The sequence below is a fragment of the Arachis hypogaea genome, chromosome 16 (assembly GCF_003086295.3).
Source record: "Arachis hypogaea cultivar Tifrunner chromosome 16, arahy.Tifrunner.gnm2.J5K5, whole genome shotgun sequence".
Lineage (NCBI taxonomy): Eukaryota > Viridiplantae > Streptophyta > Magnoliopsida > Fabales > Fabaceae > Arachis > Arachis hypogaea.
In genome coordinates, this window is record NC_092051.1 from 97,588,988 (window position 1) to 97,602,906 (window position 13,919).

Here is a 13,919-nt window from a genome sequence, read left to right on the forward strand (position 1 = left end):
AGACCGAGTCAGACCTTCGGGTCGGGCCGAGCCATGCACACCCCTACTAGTGACTAGTGATAAAAGTGGTTTTGCCCCTGCTAAAGAGTTTTTATATGTATATGGCAGAATTTAAACTCTTAAAATTTAAGTAAACTAACGAACTAACCACTAGACTAATTCAAATTGGTTCATAAATCTTTACCACTCATCCATTTATGTATATATAGTCAATAACTAGCTTTCGAGGCCCAACACGAAACAAGTATGTTTTGAACATTTCTTGTGAACATTAATGGAGAAACACCATTAACATCTTTAGGTAAAGGGAAAAACACTACTCGGACCTTTCATTATCAATTTTCTTATCCATCTTATTTTCCACTACAATTAAGCGGTGTTCTGAAAAAAGGTATGAAGAAAAAAGATCATTTACAAAATAAAGTTTCTGATAAAGAAATACATGACATAAAAATATAAAATAGTAAAATACCTATTGGCTATTGCTAAAGTATTGGAAGTTTCGTCAGCAAAAGATGTCTCGCACTACCAATGTGGGATGATCATTGCACCACATCAAAAGTGATTCTTCTTCCTTTCCATGTTAGATTTAACAATGGGATCCATTCCTTTCCATGTTAGATTTAACAATGGGATCCATTGAAACCAACTTGAATTGATCAAATAATTAAATCACTAATCCGTTTATGCAGGTGCCAAGATTTTAAATCTCATTACAAACAGCAAACTCTTAAATAAAACTTTGATCTACGATAAATTAATTCTTAACTTGTCGGATTGAAAAATACCGTAAAAAAATCCAAAGACAAAAGACAATGGGGTCCATTGAAGTAACAGTACTTATGGTACTAAATCTAGGTTAGTTTATTTTCAAGCATTCAAGAGCAAAAATGGAAGGTTTACGGTTATTTCGATTTACAGTCACATAGTACTCCTGGGCCTAGCATCCCTAAGGAAAAGAAAGGGGGAAGAAAAAATATTCCTTATCTATATTAAAGAAAAAGAAAAATAATAACCGAGAATCTGCAACCTAGCACTTCTATTAGGCTTCAACAGCATAAAGTTTTGCTACTGATACAGCAAAGGTGCAAAACTTGAATCACCTCTGTGACACTACCTCCCACACCTTGATTGTCCCATCATCACTCGCAGAGGCTAATAGCGGCTTCTCCTGTTTAGTATGCCACAGCAAAAAAATAGAATAAAATAAAATAAAAAATGACAGATGTAAACAACAGATTAGATAATCACATAAAGCAAAAAAACCTGCTGAGAAAGCTCACCATTCTTTCATATCAAGTTTTTATAAGCTTATGTGTAGAAGAAACAAGGTGGAGGATCAGTTACACCCCTCTACTTTGGTGTTTGGTCATCCATTTTCTTAATACCATTTTGACATACTGTTAAGCAAATGGTTGAGATGGAATATTTATAAAATTTATGTAATGTAATTTATTAAATAATGTAACAGTTTGAAATTGCACATTTATTCTTTTAAATTTCCCTCACTGTCTCTCTTCCTCTGGCCATTCCCTAGCCCCCTTTCTTGATTAGCATGTAGATCGCTTCAGCAACGAACCACATTCGGGTAAGGAGTTATCACTTTTCAGTATCATTCAAACAAGGGCAAGAAAGAGGCACCACAAGGCTTTAGCACACATCTAGCATCAGCGGGAAATGGGATTTGAGCACATAATAATACAAATAGTGACTATCCTTCAATCTTCCCATCCGTTAGCTTCTTGGGTTCAAACCAAATTTTTTTTTTAGAGTTACTAAACATGTTTATGGTTATGGTTCGGCTGCAAGGCATAGAATACTCAACAATACTTTACACTCAGACCAGTGTGCACACAGGGTTATTTTTTGGCGGTAGCTGTGTTAAGTGTCCAACACAAATAACTCAATCTGATTAATTCAGCAAATGTACACAGGAAATAGAAATAGAGACAAAATGCTCAACAATCTATTCCATTGTAATACGAATAGCAAAGCTACCAAAGAGAATCACTTTTGGTTGATTCCATTAAAGCAATGTCCAAGAATCTTACCCCAGGGCTCCATTGCACTGAATTTATGTCCATATCATGGGCCTTTTCCTTCTTCAGCAGCAACTTGTACAGAGGACCATCCACCTATGTCATATACAAGCAGCAAATTAGGGTCAAATTTACCCTACATTCTTGATAGAGTAGATGCATCGATTCTGTCGTCTTTATCCTTTTAGCATTTTCATACACAAAAAAGCATAATCTTATACAGTTTGCATTTTTTCCAGGTACTTGGATTTCAATATACATATGGCTGTGTCCTTTAATGTTGAGGTTTACAAAACCGTTAAATGAAAAGGGTCTGATGCAATTCCACAAAGCACGGAGAAATGACAAGGAAGATTATCATATTAATAATAACAAATTAACGATGGAATCTGTCTACTCCAAATAACTAGTAATCCTGAACAATATTGAATTATAACGCAAGATTATCATGCTCAACTCTTAAAAATGAACATAGTTCAATTAAAAAATCAATGCAGATAAATGATGTTGCAAAATATATTCAACAGTAAATCTGTTTGATCAGTGTTCTCTGAGCTTAATGAACAAACATTTGGCACTAGTTTGCCAACTTGATTGCAAAGTCCTTATGGTGGCAAGTACAAATAGCTCAATAAGTCCCATGTTTATCCATGTGTGCAGAGAATCAACTACAATAATAAAAGGTCCGTGATTTAAAGGAAATATTATGGACAAGACAAAGGGAACTTTTAATGAATGACATGCAAAGATTTAATGTTACCTCTTTTTGGGCATGTTAGCTACTTACAAAATTTATAGTGTATGAGGATAATAATATGTTCCCAGGCCCTAGTGGTACCACGTGAAAATCACATGCCTCAAATAATCACCTACTTGTATTCAAAAGTTGAAACAGCTTATGAATGTTTCAGTTAACATTCTCAACTGTAGTTCTGTATTTAAATTATGGACTACTAGACTAGCAAAGTAATAACAATAATAAATGACCTCCCTGCATCCAGATAAGAGAAATTCATCTCTTAGGCAATAGGCAAACATAATATATATACACACTAAAAAACACAATAAAACGACATATGAACTCCTTTAGTTAAGGATAGATGCAAGAAAAATTGGCATACTTGACTTTCATTGTCATCCACAAAAAGACGTATAGCATCATCGGCAGCTCCACTAGCAAAGATACCTTCTCTGTTACATGAAAACAAAATGCAAGATACCGATTGATCAGATTTACATAACTAGAAATTAATTTAGGGTGCACTGGTTATCTTGATGACAAAATATAGTGTTTGATTTATTTTTCTTTCAAAAAAAAAATAAATATGAATATGAAATTATGAATCAGTAGAATATATCATAATGATATATAATAAAACTTTTCCAAAAGCAATGCAAATGAAACTATGACTGACTAATGATTGGACAGAGGGATTAATCAGAGAAATAAAAGGATCTGGATAAATACCAAAGAGTCAAATGAGAATTTCATTTTAGTTAACTAATACCCAACTACCTTGACCAATGAACAGAGAAAATTGTCCGATCATGATACCCTGTAAGAGTGCAAAGATGTCTCCTGAAATTCCCAAGAAGAAATAGGAATCAAATTTTGAAATGTACAAAAAGGAAAAGGTATAATAGAAGACTAATATGTCACCATTATAATCATTTATGCTTATTCTTCATTTGCACAAGTTCCATAATAGGATTAGTAACCCAAACTGATCTAGTTGCAGAAACAACTAAACCATATATGTTCATGTATGGTTTATATATGTAGTCAAACTTCCCATTAAATATCCAGGAATTAGAAAATCTCATCAAATGTTGAATACACATTCTGGTAATCCATATCTGGGTGGGAAAGGGGAACATCTAGCAAAAATGTTACTTACCAATGTCTGAATCCATCACCAGATTGCATCCCTATATTTTCTGATTCCCATATCTTAAGCGTAAGATCATCACTGACATATAAGGTCGAAATCAAGAAAATGCTACATATTTTTTAGTATGAAGATAAGCAGGAAACAATTACACGATGAACAAGAGAACTATTTCACTTACCTGCAAGTAACCATTTTATCACCACTGACATTGAAAGAGAGTGCCCAAACAGTTGAAGTATGACCACTGACAACAGTTGTATTAAAATATTGACATTAAAAATTTTCCATAGAATACAGGAAAAAGGATCACCAATCATGTATTAAAATTTAAATTTTAAAGAGAAGAAAAACATGATGGAAGATGTCAACAAATATTACTTATTCGGTTCTCCTATTGTTTGAATGCATTGCCAATCGTCACTATCACCTTCATCTGCCCAAACCTGGAAGAAAAATTGATTGCTCTATAACATTATCACACTGCCATATCCTATTCATTTACAGTGGAAAACAAGCAACAGTAAGGCTAGAGGAGGACCAACAGCAAAACTTGAATGCAAGAGCCATTACAACATATTGAATTACCTTAATAGTGTTATCATAACTACACGAAAATAAGATATCCATTGTTGGATGCCATTTCACCATTTTCACATCTTGGGTATGTCCTTGCAACACTGACACACACTCAAATTCATTCCCTGGCAGCACTTCCCATATCCAAACAGATTTATCTCTACTACACGTTGCAAGTAGGTTTCCAGATGCATTCCAAGACACACTCTTCACTTCGTGTTCATGTCCCTGCCAAAAAAATCACATGTATGTCAATGCAAAAGATTTTTTTTCTTTTTTGAACACAAAAGGAAAAGGAAAGCAGCAACAATCTAGTAGGACATAAAACATCCAGAAGAACAATAATAACGGAAAATAACTGAATTGGAAGCACTAGCATACCTCCAAAGTGGAGACACACTCGTAATCACCCCCAACATTCTCCCATATAGCTGTAGAGGCATCAAAACTTGCAGTGGCCAGCAGCTTACCAGAAGGTGACCAAGCACACGACCGAACGGTTCGAGTGTGCGGCTCATCCAAAACCGCCTGCATTGCATCAATCATCACACTGACACACTCGTAGCAATAAACATAAAACATACAATCTCGATCACCAAATTAAACTCTAACCAAGCTTAGTCACTGAATATAAATCTCTCAAATGTTAACTGCAATTGGATTACTCTCGATCACATTATTCAATTTTTTATTATAATCAATCAATCAACCAATCAATTGAAAAACAAATAATAATAGGTTGATCAAAGAGTAATGTTACTGAGTTGCTGCTAATTAATATGTAATTCAAAAAAAGGAAGAAAAGAAGAGATATGCCTTGGTGGACCAGACACCAGAAGAGAGGTTCTGTTCCCAGATTCGAATAGTTTTGTCGCCACTGCAAGAGGCAAAGAGGAGTGGGACACCGTTGTGGCCGGTGGCGGGGTTCCAAGCCAAGCTCCAAACCCTATCAGTGTGGCCTTCAAGTCTCTGAACTTCCTTTAGTTCCAACCTCTCCATAGTTTTCTTCAGTTCTTCTTCCTTTGTTGCTGAGCTTTTCGCAATGGGTTTTTCCACGTGAACTGCACACGCTGGGAAAAATACCCAAAAGTAAGAACAAGAATTAGCGTTAAAACTTGAAAGGCAGTAAGGTGGCTCCCTTAAAAGGAAGGGCAAGTGAGAAAAGTTTGGAAGATTAATTATAGAGAAAAAAAGCAGTGTACCTCCACCTCTTTAATGTTTTGGGGATGTGCAATTTACCTCCCTTAAAATCTATCTATCTATCTATCTATTCTATTTCTTCTTAATAGGAGACTGCTTCATGATTCAATGCTTGATAAGTGGCACCTAACAAAAGCAACAAAAAATCAATCGATTGAGATTGAGATTTAAAAAACAATATCAAACACAAACTAAAGATAGTGAAGCATATCCAGAGATGCATGTACAGTGGTGCAGCCAGTGGCTCTAGCTCTTCCTATAAAACATTTACACAACACACAGAATAACTTGATTATATACTAGATAAAGAGAAGACAAAAAAAATCACTTTAAGATTTTACACAGCATACAAACAACTTGAGCACATTGGATATAGAATTTTGAGAAAGCAAAAAGTAATCACTTTTTACATTACTTAAAAGTACTCCTGATAACATGATGGTCGATGGACACACAAGAGTGGCAAAACAAACCGTCATAATTATTACATGGCATACAAAGAATACATTGGGATGCTGCCCCACATTAATATAAGTGTTGCAGCATTTTTCTTAATACAAAAACTTATAATTTAAATACTAATCGGCAGTTCAAAAATCTTTCCGGCTGCTTCTTGAGTTATAAATAAGAAGCAAAGCTATGTTTCTCACACATTATTTCTTCTCAATTATACTCGTCCTTTTAATTTCTTTTCTTCCAGATCTCTTTTCATGGAAGGGGAGAAGCACAAACATTTAAGAACTGGTGGCAGTCAGATCCCCACATTAACAAGGTGTTTTCCAATGGATGATCTAAAAAGAAAGGTAAACCATCATTGAATAATTACATCTTAACTTTTAACTTCTTTGCATATGTACATACAACATATCCTCATATTATTCATTGTAGTGGCAAAATGTTTTTTTATTAACATATTCAATTTGAATTCTTATTTTACCATAGTGATTAAATTTTTTCTCATGAAAGGATCTGTGTTAATTTTAAACACCCTAAAACAAAAGGGCCAACTCAGAAAATTGGAACCTTAAGTATTGAGAAGTGAGCAAGAGTATGTGAACTGTGAAAGGTGAAGCATAAGATGTTAGATCACGTAATAACAAAGAAAACTTATTAGTTTTAGTTCAGTGTTAGAGAGTGCTAGCAAGTCAACTTTCGACTTCTAACACAAATGGGTCTATATAAAAGGTGATCAAGGTGTAAACATCACATTCAAAAATATCTCTTAGTTCCCTTTGGCCTAAACTAGTTGTGAGATTTAGTTATAGTTTTGTTTCCCCTTCATGGTTAAAAAGAGTGTCCAAAGAATAAGGAGAAAAACTCAAAAGAAGAACAAGGTCAGGAAACCCCTTTTTTCAGAATAAAAAATGTTAACAGTTTCATTAGCAGTACACATATAACCCCTCCTCCAAAATTATTTTTCCATTAAACTCGCCTATTTACATATTTAGAGGACCATTGCCTACTGAAAATTACAAATACACCTTACTCACTTCATAACAAAAAAAGATTGAAATTCAAGATAAATGGTGTCTAAATGCCAAAAATGTTGATGCACAAAGGGGAAGAATGACAGCAAAATGCATGCAGAAGCTCAACAAAATAGGTTACAAATCAATATATCCTGAGTTCTATGCATGGCTATCTCAAGACTAACTGCTTTTAAAATTTAACTATAACAGTTGTTTCTGAAATTAGCAGACTATAAGCAAGGGGAAACACATTTAGTCATATGCAACAGAATCCCATGCTGAATCAATTGCAAGTTGCTTGAGCACAAGACACTTTGGCAGTTTGGCTGGTGAAATGTCATAAAACAAACATAGCTCTGACATACTTTATGACTTTGGTAACTTTGCACATAATTTTTTGTAAAAATAAAAAATTGAGAAACCAAAATTTGCTTCCAAATGTGGTTGGTTATCAATAGAAAATGCATGAATCAATCAAAGCAAGCACTATGCAATTCGCATTTCAAACTAACCACATAAAATCTTATTAACGTTTTTAGTTATTTCTTTTCCAAAAACTTTATCTTCAAAAAATGTGGCTGGTGTAGCAAACCGACTTATGATACTTTTAAAAATTTCTTCATCATCTGTAAAATGATTTATGTCGAGATGACAGCAAAAAACTCAAGTCCTAGAAATTAAATTAGTAACTAATTTTCTCATCTTGGGAACCATTTTATCCATTTTGTTTTCAATGATTGAGATACATATCAGATACATTAAACAACAATACTATTTAAAACGTTGCTAGGAATTACTTAAGAGGGAACTAACATGTGAGAATGAAAGAGAATGGAGCTTCATATGAAGCAATTATTTACAGTTCCAACTACAGTAATTCAATTCTCGAACACTCTGCATTATCAGACACTCTTGAATTTATCTCAGTGTCCACAAAATCAACTTGGAACCTGGGTTACTATTTCATTACGCCAGCCTTATGCAATTATCAATCTTGAATTTTATCAATCTTCATTTAAAACGGTATCACTTTAATTCCATGGTAAGCACAGATGCAAAGGTTGAATATTCATTTGATTAGATGTATTATGGCAAATTGATTTTTTACATAATAGAACGGTATCAATATATTTTATTATTGTTTTTGATAAATAAAATGACAAGATCAACATTAGAGAACAAAGTCTTAAAACATACAAAAAATGCATCATATGTTCAGAGTGTAAAGACATACTTCCACAGTACCAACAGAATCCCCTTCTCTATATTACATAATTATCATAGAATTTCTAAAAAACAAAGACCTCTTACAGATGAAATACCACAACTCTTCTTATGACCATCTTCCAACTTTGTTGCGTCCCATGGATTAGGTGACTATCCCCAAACCCAGTCCCCATTATCTTAATCAACTAAGCACAAAAATAACATTAAGAGTCATATGAATCACTTTATTTGATATATCTCAATAAATTCATTTGCACAAACCACTAATTCCAACTATAACAGATCTTCCTTTTCCTCTCATAGTTCTTTCATTCTTGGACAAATTTTGCCAATAAATAGACCACACAATTTGAGTATTTGACAACTACATCTTAGCAACGCACCACAAATATCATGAATCAGTTTAACATGAACCAAACCTTAGAATTGAAGTAACACAAGAAAATCACAAAGTGAAAAGCTAGAAAAACATACATTAAAGGCTATGGGTTGCGCAGTGAGCAACAGATATGGAACGAGCAGCGACCAAGTGCAGAACTAGACCAGAAGAGCTGAAAGGGTGCGAAGAGAAGGAAACAAAGGGAATAAAACAAAGGGAAGCAGAATAAAACAGGGACAGAAAGGAAACAAAGGGAAGCAGAACCAGACCAGAATAACAGAAGCAGAACTAAGTTAGTTAGTTCTATAGATTAGGGTTGGCTGATCGAGACTATAGTTATCACAACCGAACTCATTCAATAGATTACAGGCTCACCCAGTCACAATTAGATAAATATAAAAAAATTATATTTTCACTACTTACCAACTAATTATGAACTAAATTAATTAATTATATATTTTCACTATAAAAATCCTAGAACAGATTCAATTCAATTGAAAGGTCCATTTTTCATCTCAGGAAAGAGGCAAGCATAAAAAGGAAAAGGCTATCACATCGCAATACCTAACACTAAACTCACATCATCAAATTTGTAATTGTTTTTTGTGCTTATTCTCCTCGCAGTTTTCAATTTTCATGTACTATTATTATTCTGCCATAGACCTATAACTGATCACTCATACAGAAAAACCCTCTCTTCTGACAAAAAAGAGCCCCACAACAAAGTTTTTGAAAAAAAAATTAAATACGAAACAAATAAAAAATGCTCACTCGATTGACTAGAATACGCAGATCAGGGTCACCCAGAGCTTCCTAGCACGAACAGAGGAAGATTCAGAGGAGGAGCAGAGGCAGACGGCCAACCCGAGCACGGCGACGGCGAAGCAGAGGACGGAGACGAAGAACCAGAATACGCGCTGACCCGCACCTGCGACGGCGACGGTGACTCAGAGGCCGAACCAGAGGATGGCGAAGGCTAACGGAATAAGGAAACACGAGAAGAGGCAGAAGACGATGGCACACGAACCAAGGGCAAGCAGATCCAGACGAGAAGATAGGAGGCCGGAAACGGGGACCAAAGCCACGACGACACGCCAGCAACGGAATTACTGACTTGTGTGTGGCAGTCAGTGTGTGAGTGTTGGCTGTCGTGACCAGGAGATGTGAGCGAGACTAGAGAGCTGAGAGACGAGATGAGATTGTGTGAGGAGGACGAAGTGCGAAAGCATGAGTAATTAATTACCCATATAATCGGACACTTTTGGTGTCTCTTATTTTAAAATATTATAAATTATGGTGACCGACGTGGAATGTTAATTCGTAAGTATAACCCATTTTGTATTGAATTTGGATCTTCTAAATTTTAAATTTGTACTTTAGAGAGTAAAGTGTGATCTTTCTTGAATAATTTTTCTCTCATATTTATTGTTGGTCTCACTTATAAAATAAATAATAAGAGATCACGAAATTCAAATTTTAAAAAATCTAATTTTTTTTGTATTTATATGTGTAAGCTGAATAAATTAATTTTTATAATAAAATATAAAATATTTTTTTAAAAATTTTAAAATAATTTTTAAAAATTTAAAAATTTAAAAATAGTCTCTTTTAAATATTTTAAAATTCAACGTCTTATAATATTTTTATTAATTAAAATAATAAAATATTATTAAAAATATATAATAAATAAAAATAATAAAATATAAACTAAAAGATAATTTTATTTATTAACTCCCACCGCCAATAGTAGATTGAAGTGAGTACCTCCTCTTGTCGACTCTAAATTCATGGTAGCATGTAAAAAGCGATAAAGACATGTTTTTCTCCCAGTTTTTAGTCTTTTCCTGGTCCTAATGCTAATGGACTAGTCAACATACCTGGACCGGAATGAGTACATTGATGTAGAGAAAATAGGATAGAGTCAGTGTGCCGTGAGTGGAAGGAAAAACATATTTTCTTTCTAGGAGCAGGGCATTCATCGCTTCTCTTTTTTTTTTTAAGCGGGTATATTATTCACAGTCGTGCTAAAATAGTCATAAAAAATAATAGTGTTTAATCATTAACTTATGATACCTATATCGAAGTAATGTAATAATAATAATAATAATAATAACAAAAGTGTCGTGGATCAATGTGCTCTGCTAGGTTTTTAACTTAACAGAATTCCTATGTCGTCAAAGTCAACGTTTTTTACACATATCACAATTTCATTCCTAACTCAAAATCATCATACAACGCAGGTTCTTCTCTATCCTTTTCTCTTGGCATTACCTCCTTAAATCATGGAAGAAAGTGGAGAGAATTTAATTGTCTTCGTTTCTTTGAGTAATAAAGAGAGGGATGATGTAATAAATTGTCAGAGGAGGATATAAAAGGGCTATTCACAACTGCATTAATAGTCTGGTTAGAAGACTTTTTGCTAATAAATCATTTTCAATTGGAACCACAGATGGGGCGCTTAAAGCAATTTAGAAGAGACCGATATTATGAGAATTGAAAAAGACTCTCCATGACTTTTTCAAGGACTATGCTCTCTATGTTGAGTGTTAGAAAGAGGGGGTATGCATTGGAGAACAACTAATCAATGAGATACTAATATGGGTCCAATTTTGGGGGTTCCTGAAACCTTTAAAAGCTGAAGGTTGCTCGAAAGCTTGGTGAAGGACTCGGTAAGATTATGGATGTGGGACTGTTTGATGTTAAAGGGAAAGAGACACGTATCATCAAAGTAAGGGCGGTTATTGATGAAAATCGATCTGTAAAAGACTCTCTTAAGGTCCTGATAAGTTTCCAATTGGAGTGGCGGTTCGGTATGAAAGGATAGGTAGCGTTTGTTTTGAGGTACTGAGACAGAGACTGGGAAACTAAGACTTAGTATCATGTTTGTTGGTTCAGAGACTGGTACTAAACTTTCTGTCTCTGTCCCCAAAATTTCAGTATTTCAGTACCTCCAAAAAGTAGAGACACAGGGGACTAAAATTTTTAGACATAGAGACTGAAATTTTAATAATATTTCATACCTAAAATATCCTCATTTCAATTAATTAATTCCAATTTTACCCTTTGTGCAAATAAAATTAGAGTTTCATTCTTGTTTCAATTTCTGTCTTCCACTTTGCACCAAACAGAATACTGAGATTTATTTCAATTTCTATCTCTTAATCTCTGTCTCGCAGTCTCAGTCTTTTCGTCTCTATATCTCTACCAAACGCTACCTTAGGGACAGTGTGTATGTACTATACAACTATAGACCATGTTATGTGTTTTTGGAGGATATAAAGAAAAATAGGTTAAGAGAGGATAAGATAGGAGAATGGATCAGAGCTGATCAAATTGGTATAAGGGTGGAGAATAAGGAGGATGAAGGGAAAAAGGGAGAAAAGAACTTTCAAGCAGATCAGTCCCTTCGCAGAAAGAAACCGCTCTCAAACCGCCTGTAGATGGATTTTTAAACTTGAGTGTCAAAGACAAAAAAAAAAGGTATGATCAAGGAGTCAAGAGTCCTTCCAGAAACAAAAGACATAATGAAGAAAAGAAGAATGATAGGAGTATAGAAGATGATGTGGTTATAAGCTCGAATCAGATTCAGTTGGGAGGAACAAGTAGTTTCCAAACGAAGCATGCTATCATAGGGGTCCTAACTGAAAACTGCATACCAAGTACTCCTGCTGATGAATACTCCGTCAAATATAAAAGGTTGAAATAAATGGCTATATCAAACCATGGAGGGATGAAAATGCTGTTCGAGACTAAAAGAAAAGCAAAAGATGAATGGGAGATAGTTTCAGAATCATTAACTGGAGGAATTATTAGAGATATGGATCAAGAGATGGTGGAGGGTGCCAACCATTCAGTGGCACCCAATGCACCATGAGAGTCTTAATGTGGAACTTTTGGAGTTTTGAGAGACCTCTGACAGTCCACAATCTTAAAGGGATGTGCCAATCCTACTCCCTCAAGGTGGTTTTTCTCTATGAAACTAAAAACCTATCTCGAATGGTGGAACATAAAGTCAGATCATGCGGATATCAAAGTTTTATATTAGTGGACCCGAATAGAATATCAGGAGAAATGGCTCTATTATGGAACCACACATTCTGTTTTAAAACTCTTTTTCCATAATTTCTTCGGTTAAAGATGAGAATAAGAATGTGAGTTGGGTGGTTGGAATTAACTTGAGCATTAATAAGCTGACTTGAATCAATCAATTCGAAGAACTCTCTTCTTGACTTCAACAATTTGAAGGTAGCTCTATCATCTTAGATGACTTCAATGTAATTATAAATTATAGAGAAAAGAAGGGAAAGAATATGAGGTCTGATGCCTCCATTGAAAATTTTAATGGTTTCATTGACAATAATCAATTGGTTGATCTTGGGATGATAAGACAGCGGTTCACATGGTCAAATAGGAGGGCTGGAGAGGTGTTAATTAGAGAGAGGCTTGATCGTTTTATGGTTGAAATGGCTTGGAGAGAGACTTATGCAGCTGCGGTGGTAAGAAGATTATTGGAGAATGGTTCAGATCATGCTCCTCTCTTACTTGATTCGGATCCTCTAAGATGGTCTACCAAAAGAAGATTTAAATTTCAAGAGCGGTGGTGTGAGATGGAGAATATAAGGGCATTGATAACAGAAGTTTGGAGTATGGAAGTTAATGGCTCATCTATGTATGTTTTGGCACAGAAATTGAAGTGTTGTAGGCACCGTCTAGTACAGTGGTAGCAGTGATGAGCGGATAATTTATACGCTTTTTGGCATTGTTTTTACATAGTTTTTAGTATGATTTAGTTATTTTTTAGTATATTTTTATTAGTTTTTAAATAAAAATCATATTTCTGGACTTTACTATGAGTTTGTGTGTTTTTCTGTGATTTCAGGTATTTTCTGGCTGAAATTGAGGGACTTGAGCAAAAATTTGATTCAGAGGCTGAAGAAGGACTGCAGATGCTGTTGGATTCTGACCTCCCTGCACTCGAAATGGATTTTCTGGAGCTACAGAAACCCAATTGGTGCGCTCGCAATTGCGTTGGAAAGTAGACATCCAGGGCTTTCCAGAAATATATAATAGTCCATACTTTGCCCGAGTTTTGATGATACAAACTGGCGTTCAAATGCCAACTTTCTGCCCTATTCTA

General features: G+C 34.8%; 1 protein-coding gene across 8 annotated transcripts; it reads right to left on the reverse strand.

Moving 5' to 3' along the window:
• Positions 1-825: 825 nt before the first annotated feature.
• On the reverse strand, positions 826-10,089 carry LOC112754513 (protein CIA1). Of its 8 annotated transcripts, none has more exons than XM_029293587.2 (13): positions 9,554-10,089; positions 8,878-8,954; positions 5,716-5,833; positions 5,324-5,568; positions 4,889-5,035; positions 4,517-4,735; positions 4,310-4,374; positions 4,110-4,175; positions 3,938-4,009; positions 3,556-3,618; positions 3,161-3,230; positions 2,052-2,135; positions 826-1,171 (listed from the first exon to the last, which is right to left on the reverse strand). In XM_029293587.2, the coding sequence occupies exons 4-13, from the start codon at positions 5,504-5,506 to the stop codon at positions 1,100-1,102; spliced, it is 1,041 nt and encodes a 346-aa protein (XP_029149420.1). In that variant the 5' UTR covers positions 5,507-5,568; positions 5,716-5,833; positions 8,878-8,954; positions 9,554-10,089; the 3' UTR covers positions 826-1,099. The 8 variants fall into 8 exon arrangements, with proteins under 8 accessions (XP_029149420.1, XP_029149419.1, XP_025657961.1 ...); XM_029293586.2 differs by having other exon boundaries at positions 5,324-5,577; XM_025802176.3 differs by having other exon boundaries at positions 5,710-5,833.
• Between the last annotated feature and the right edge of the window lie 3,830 nt (positions 10,090-13,919).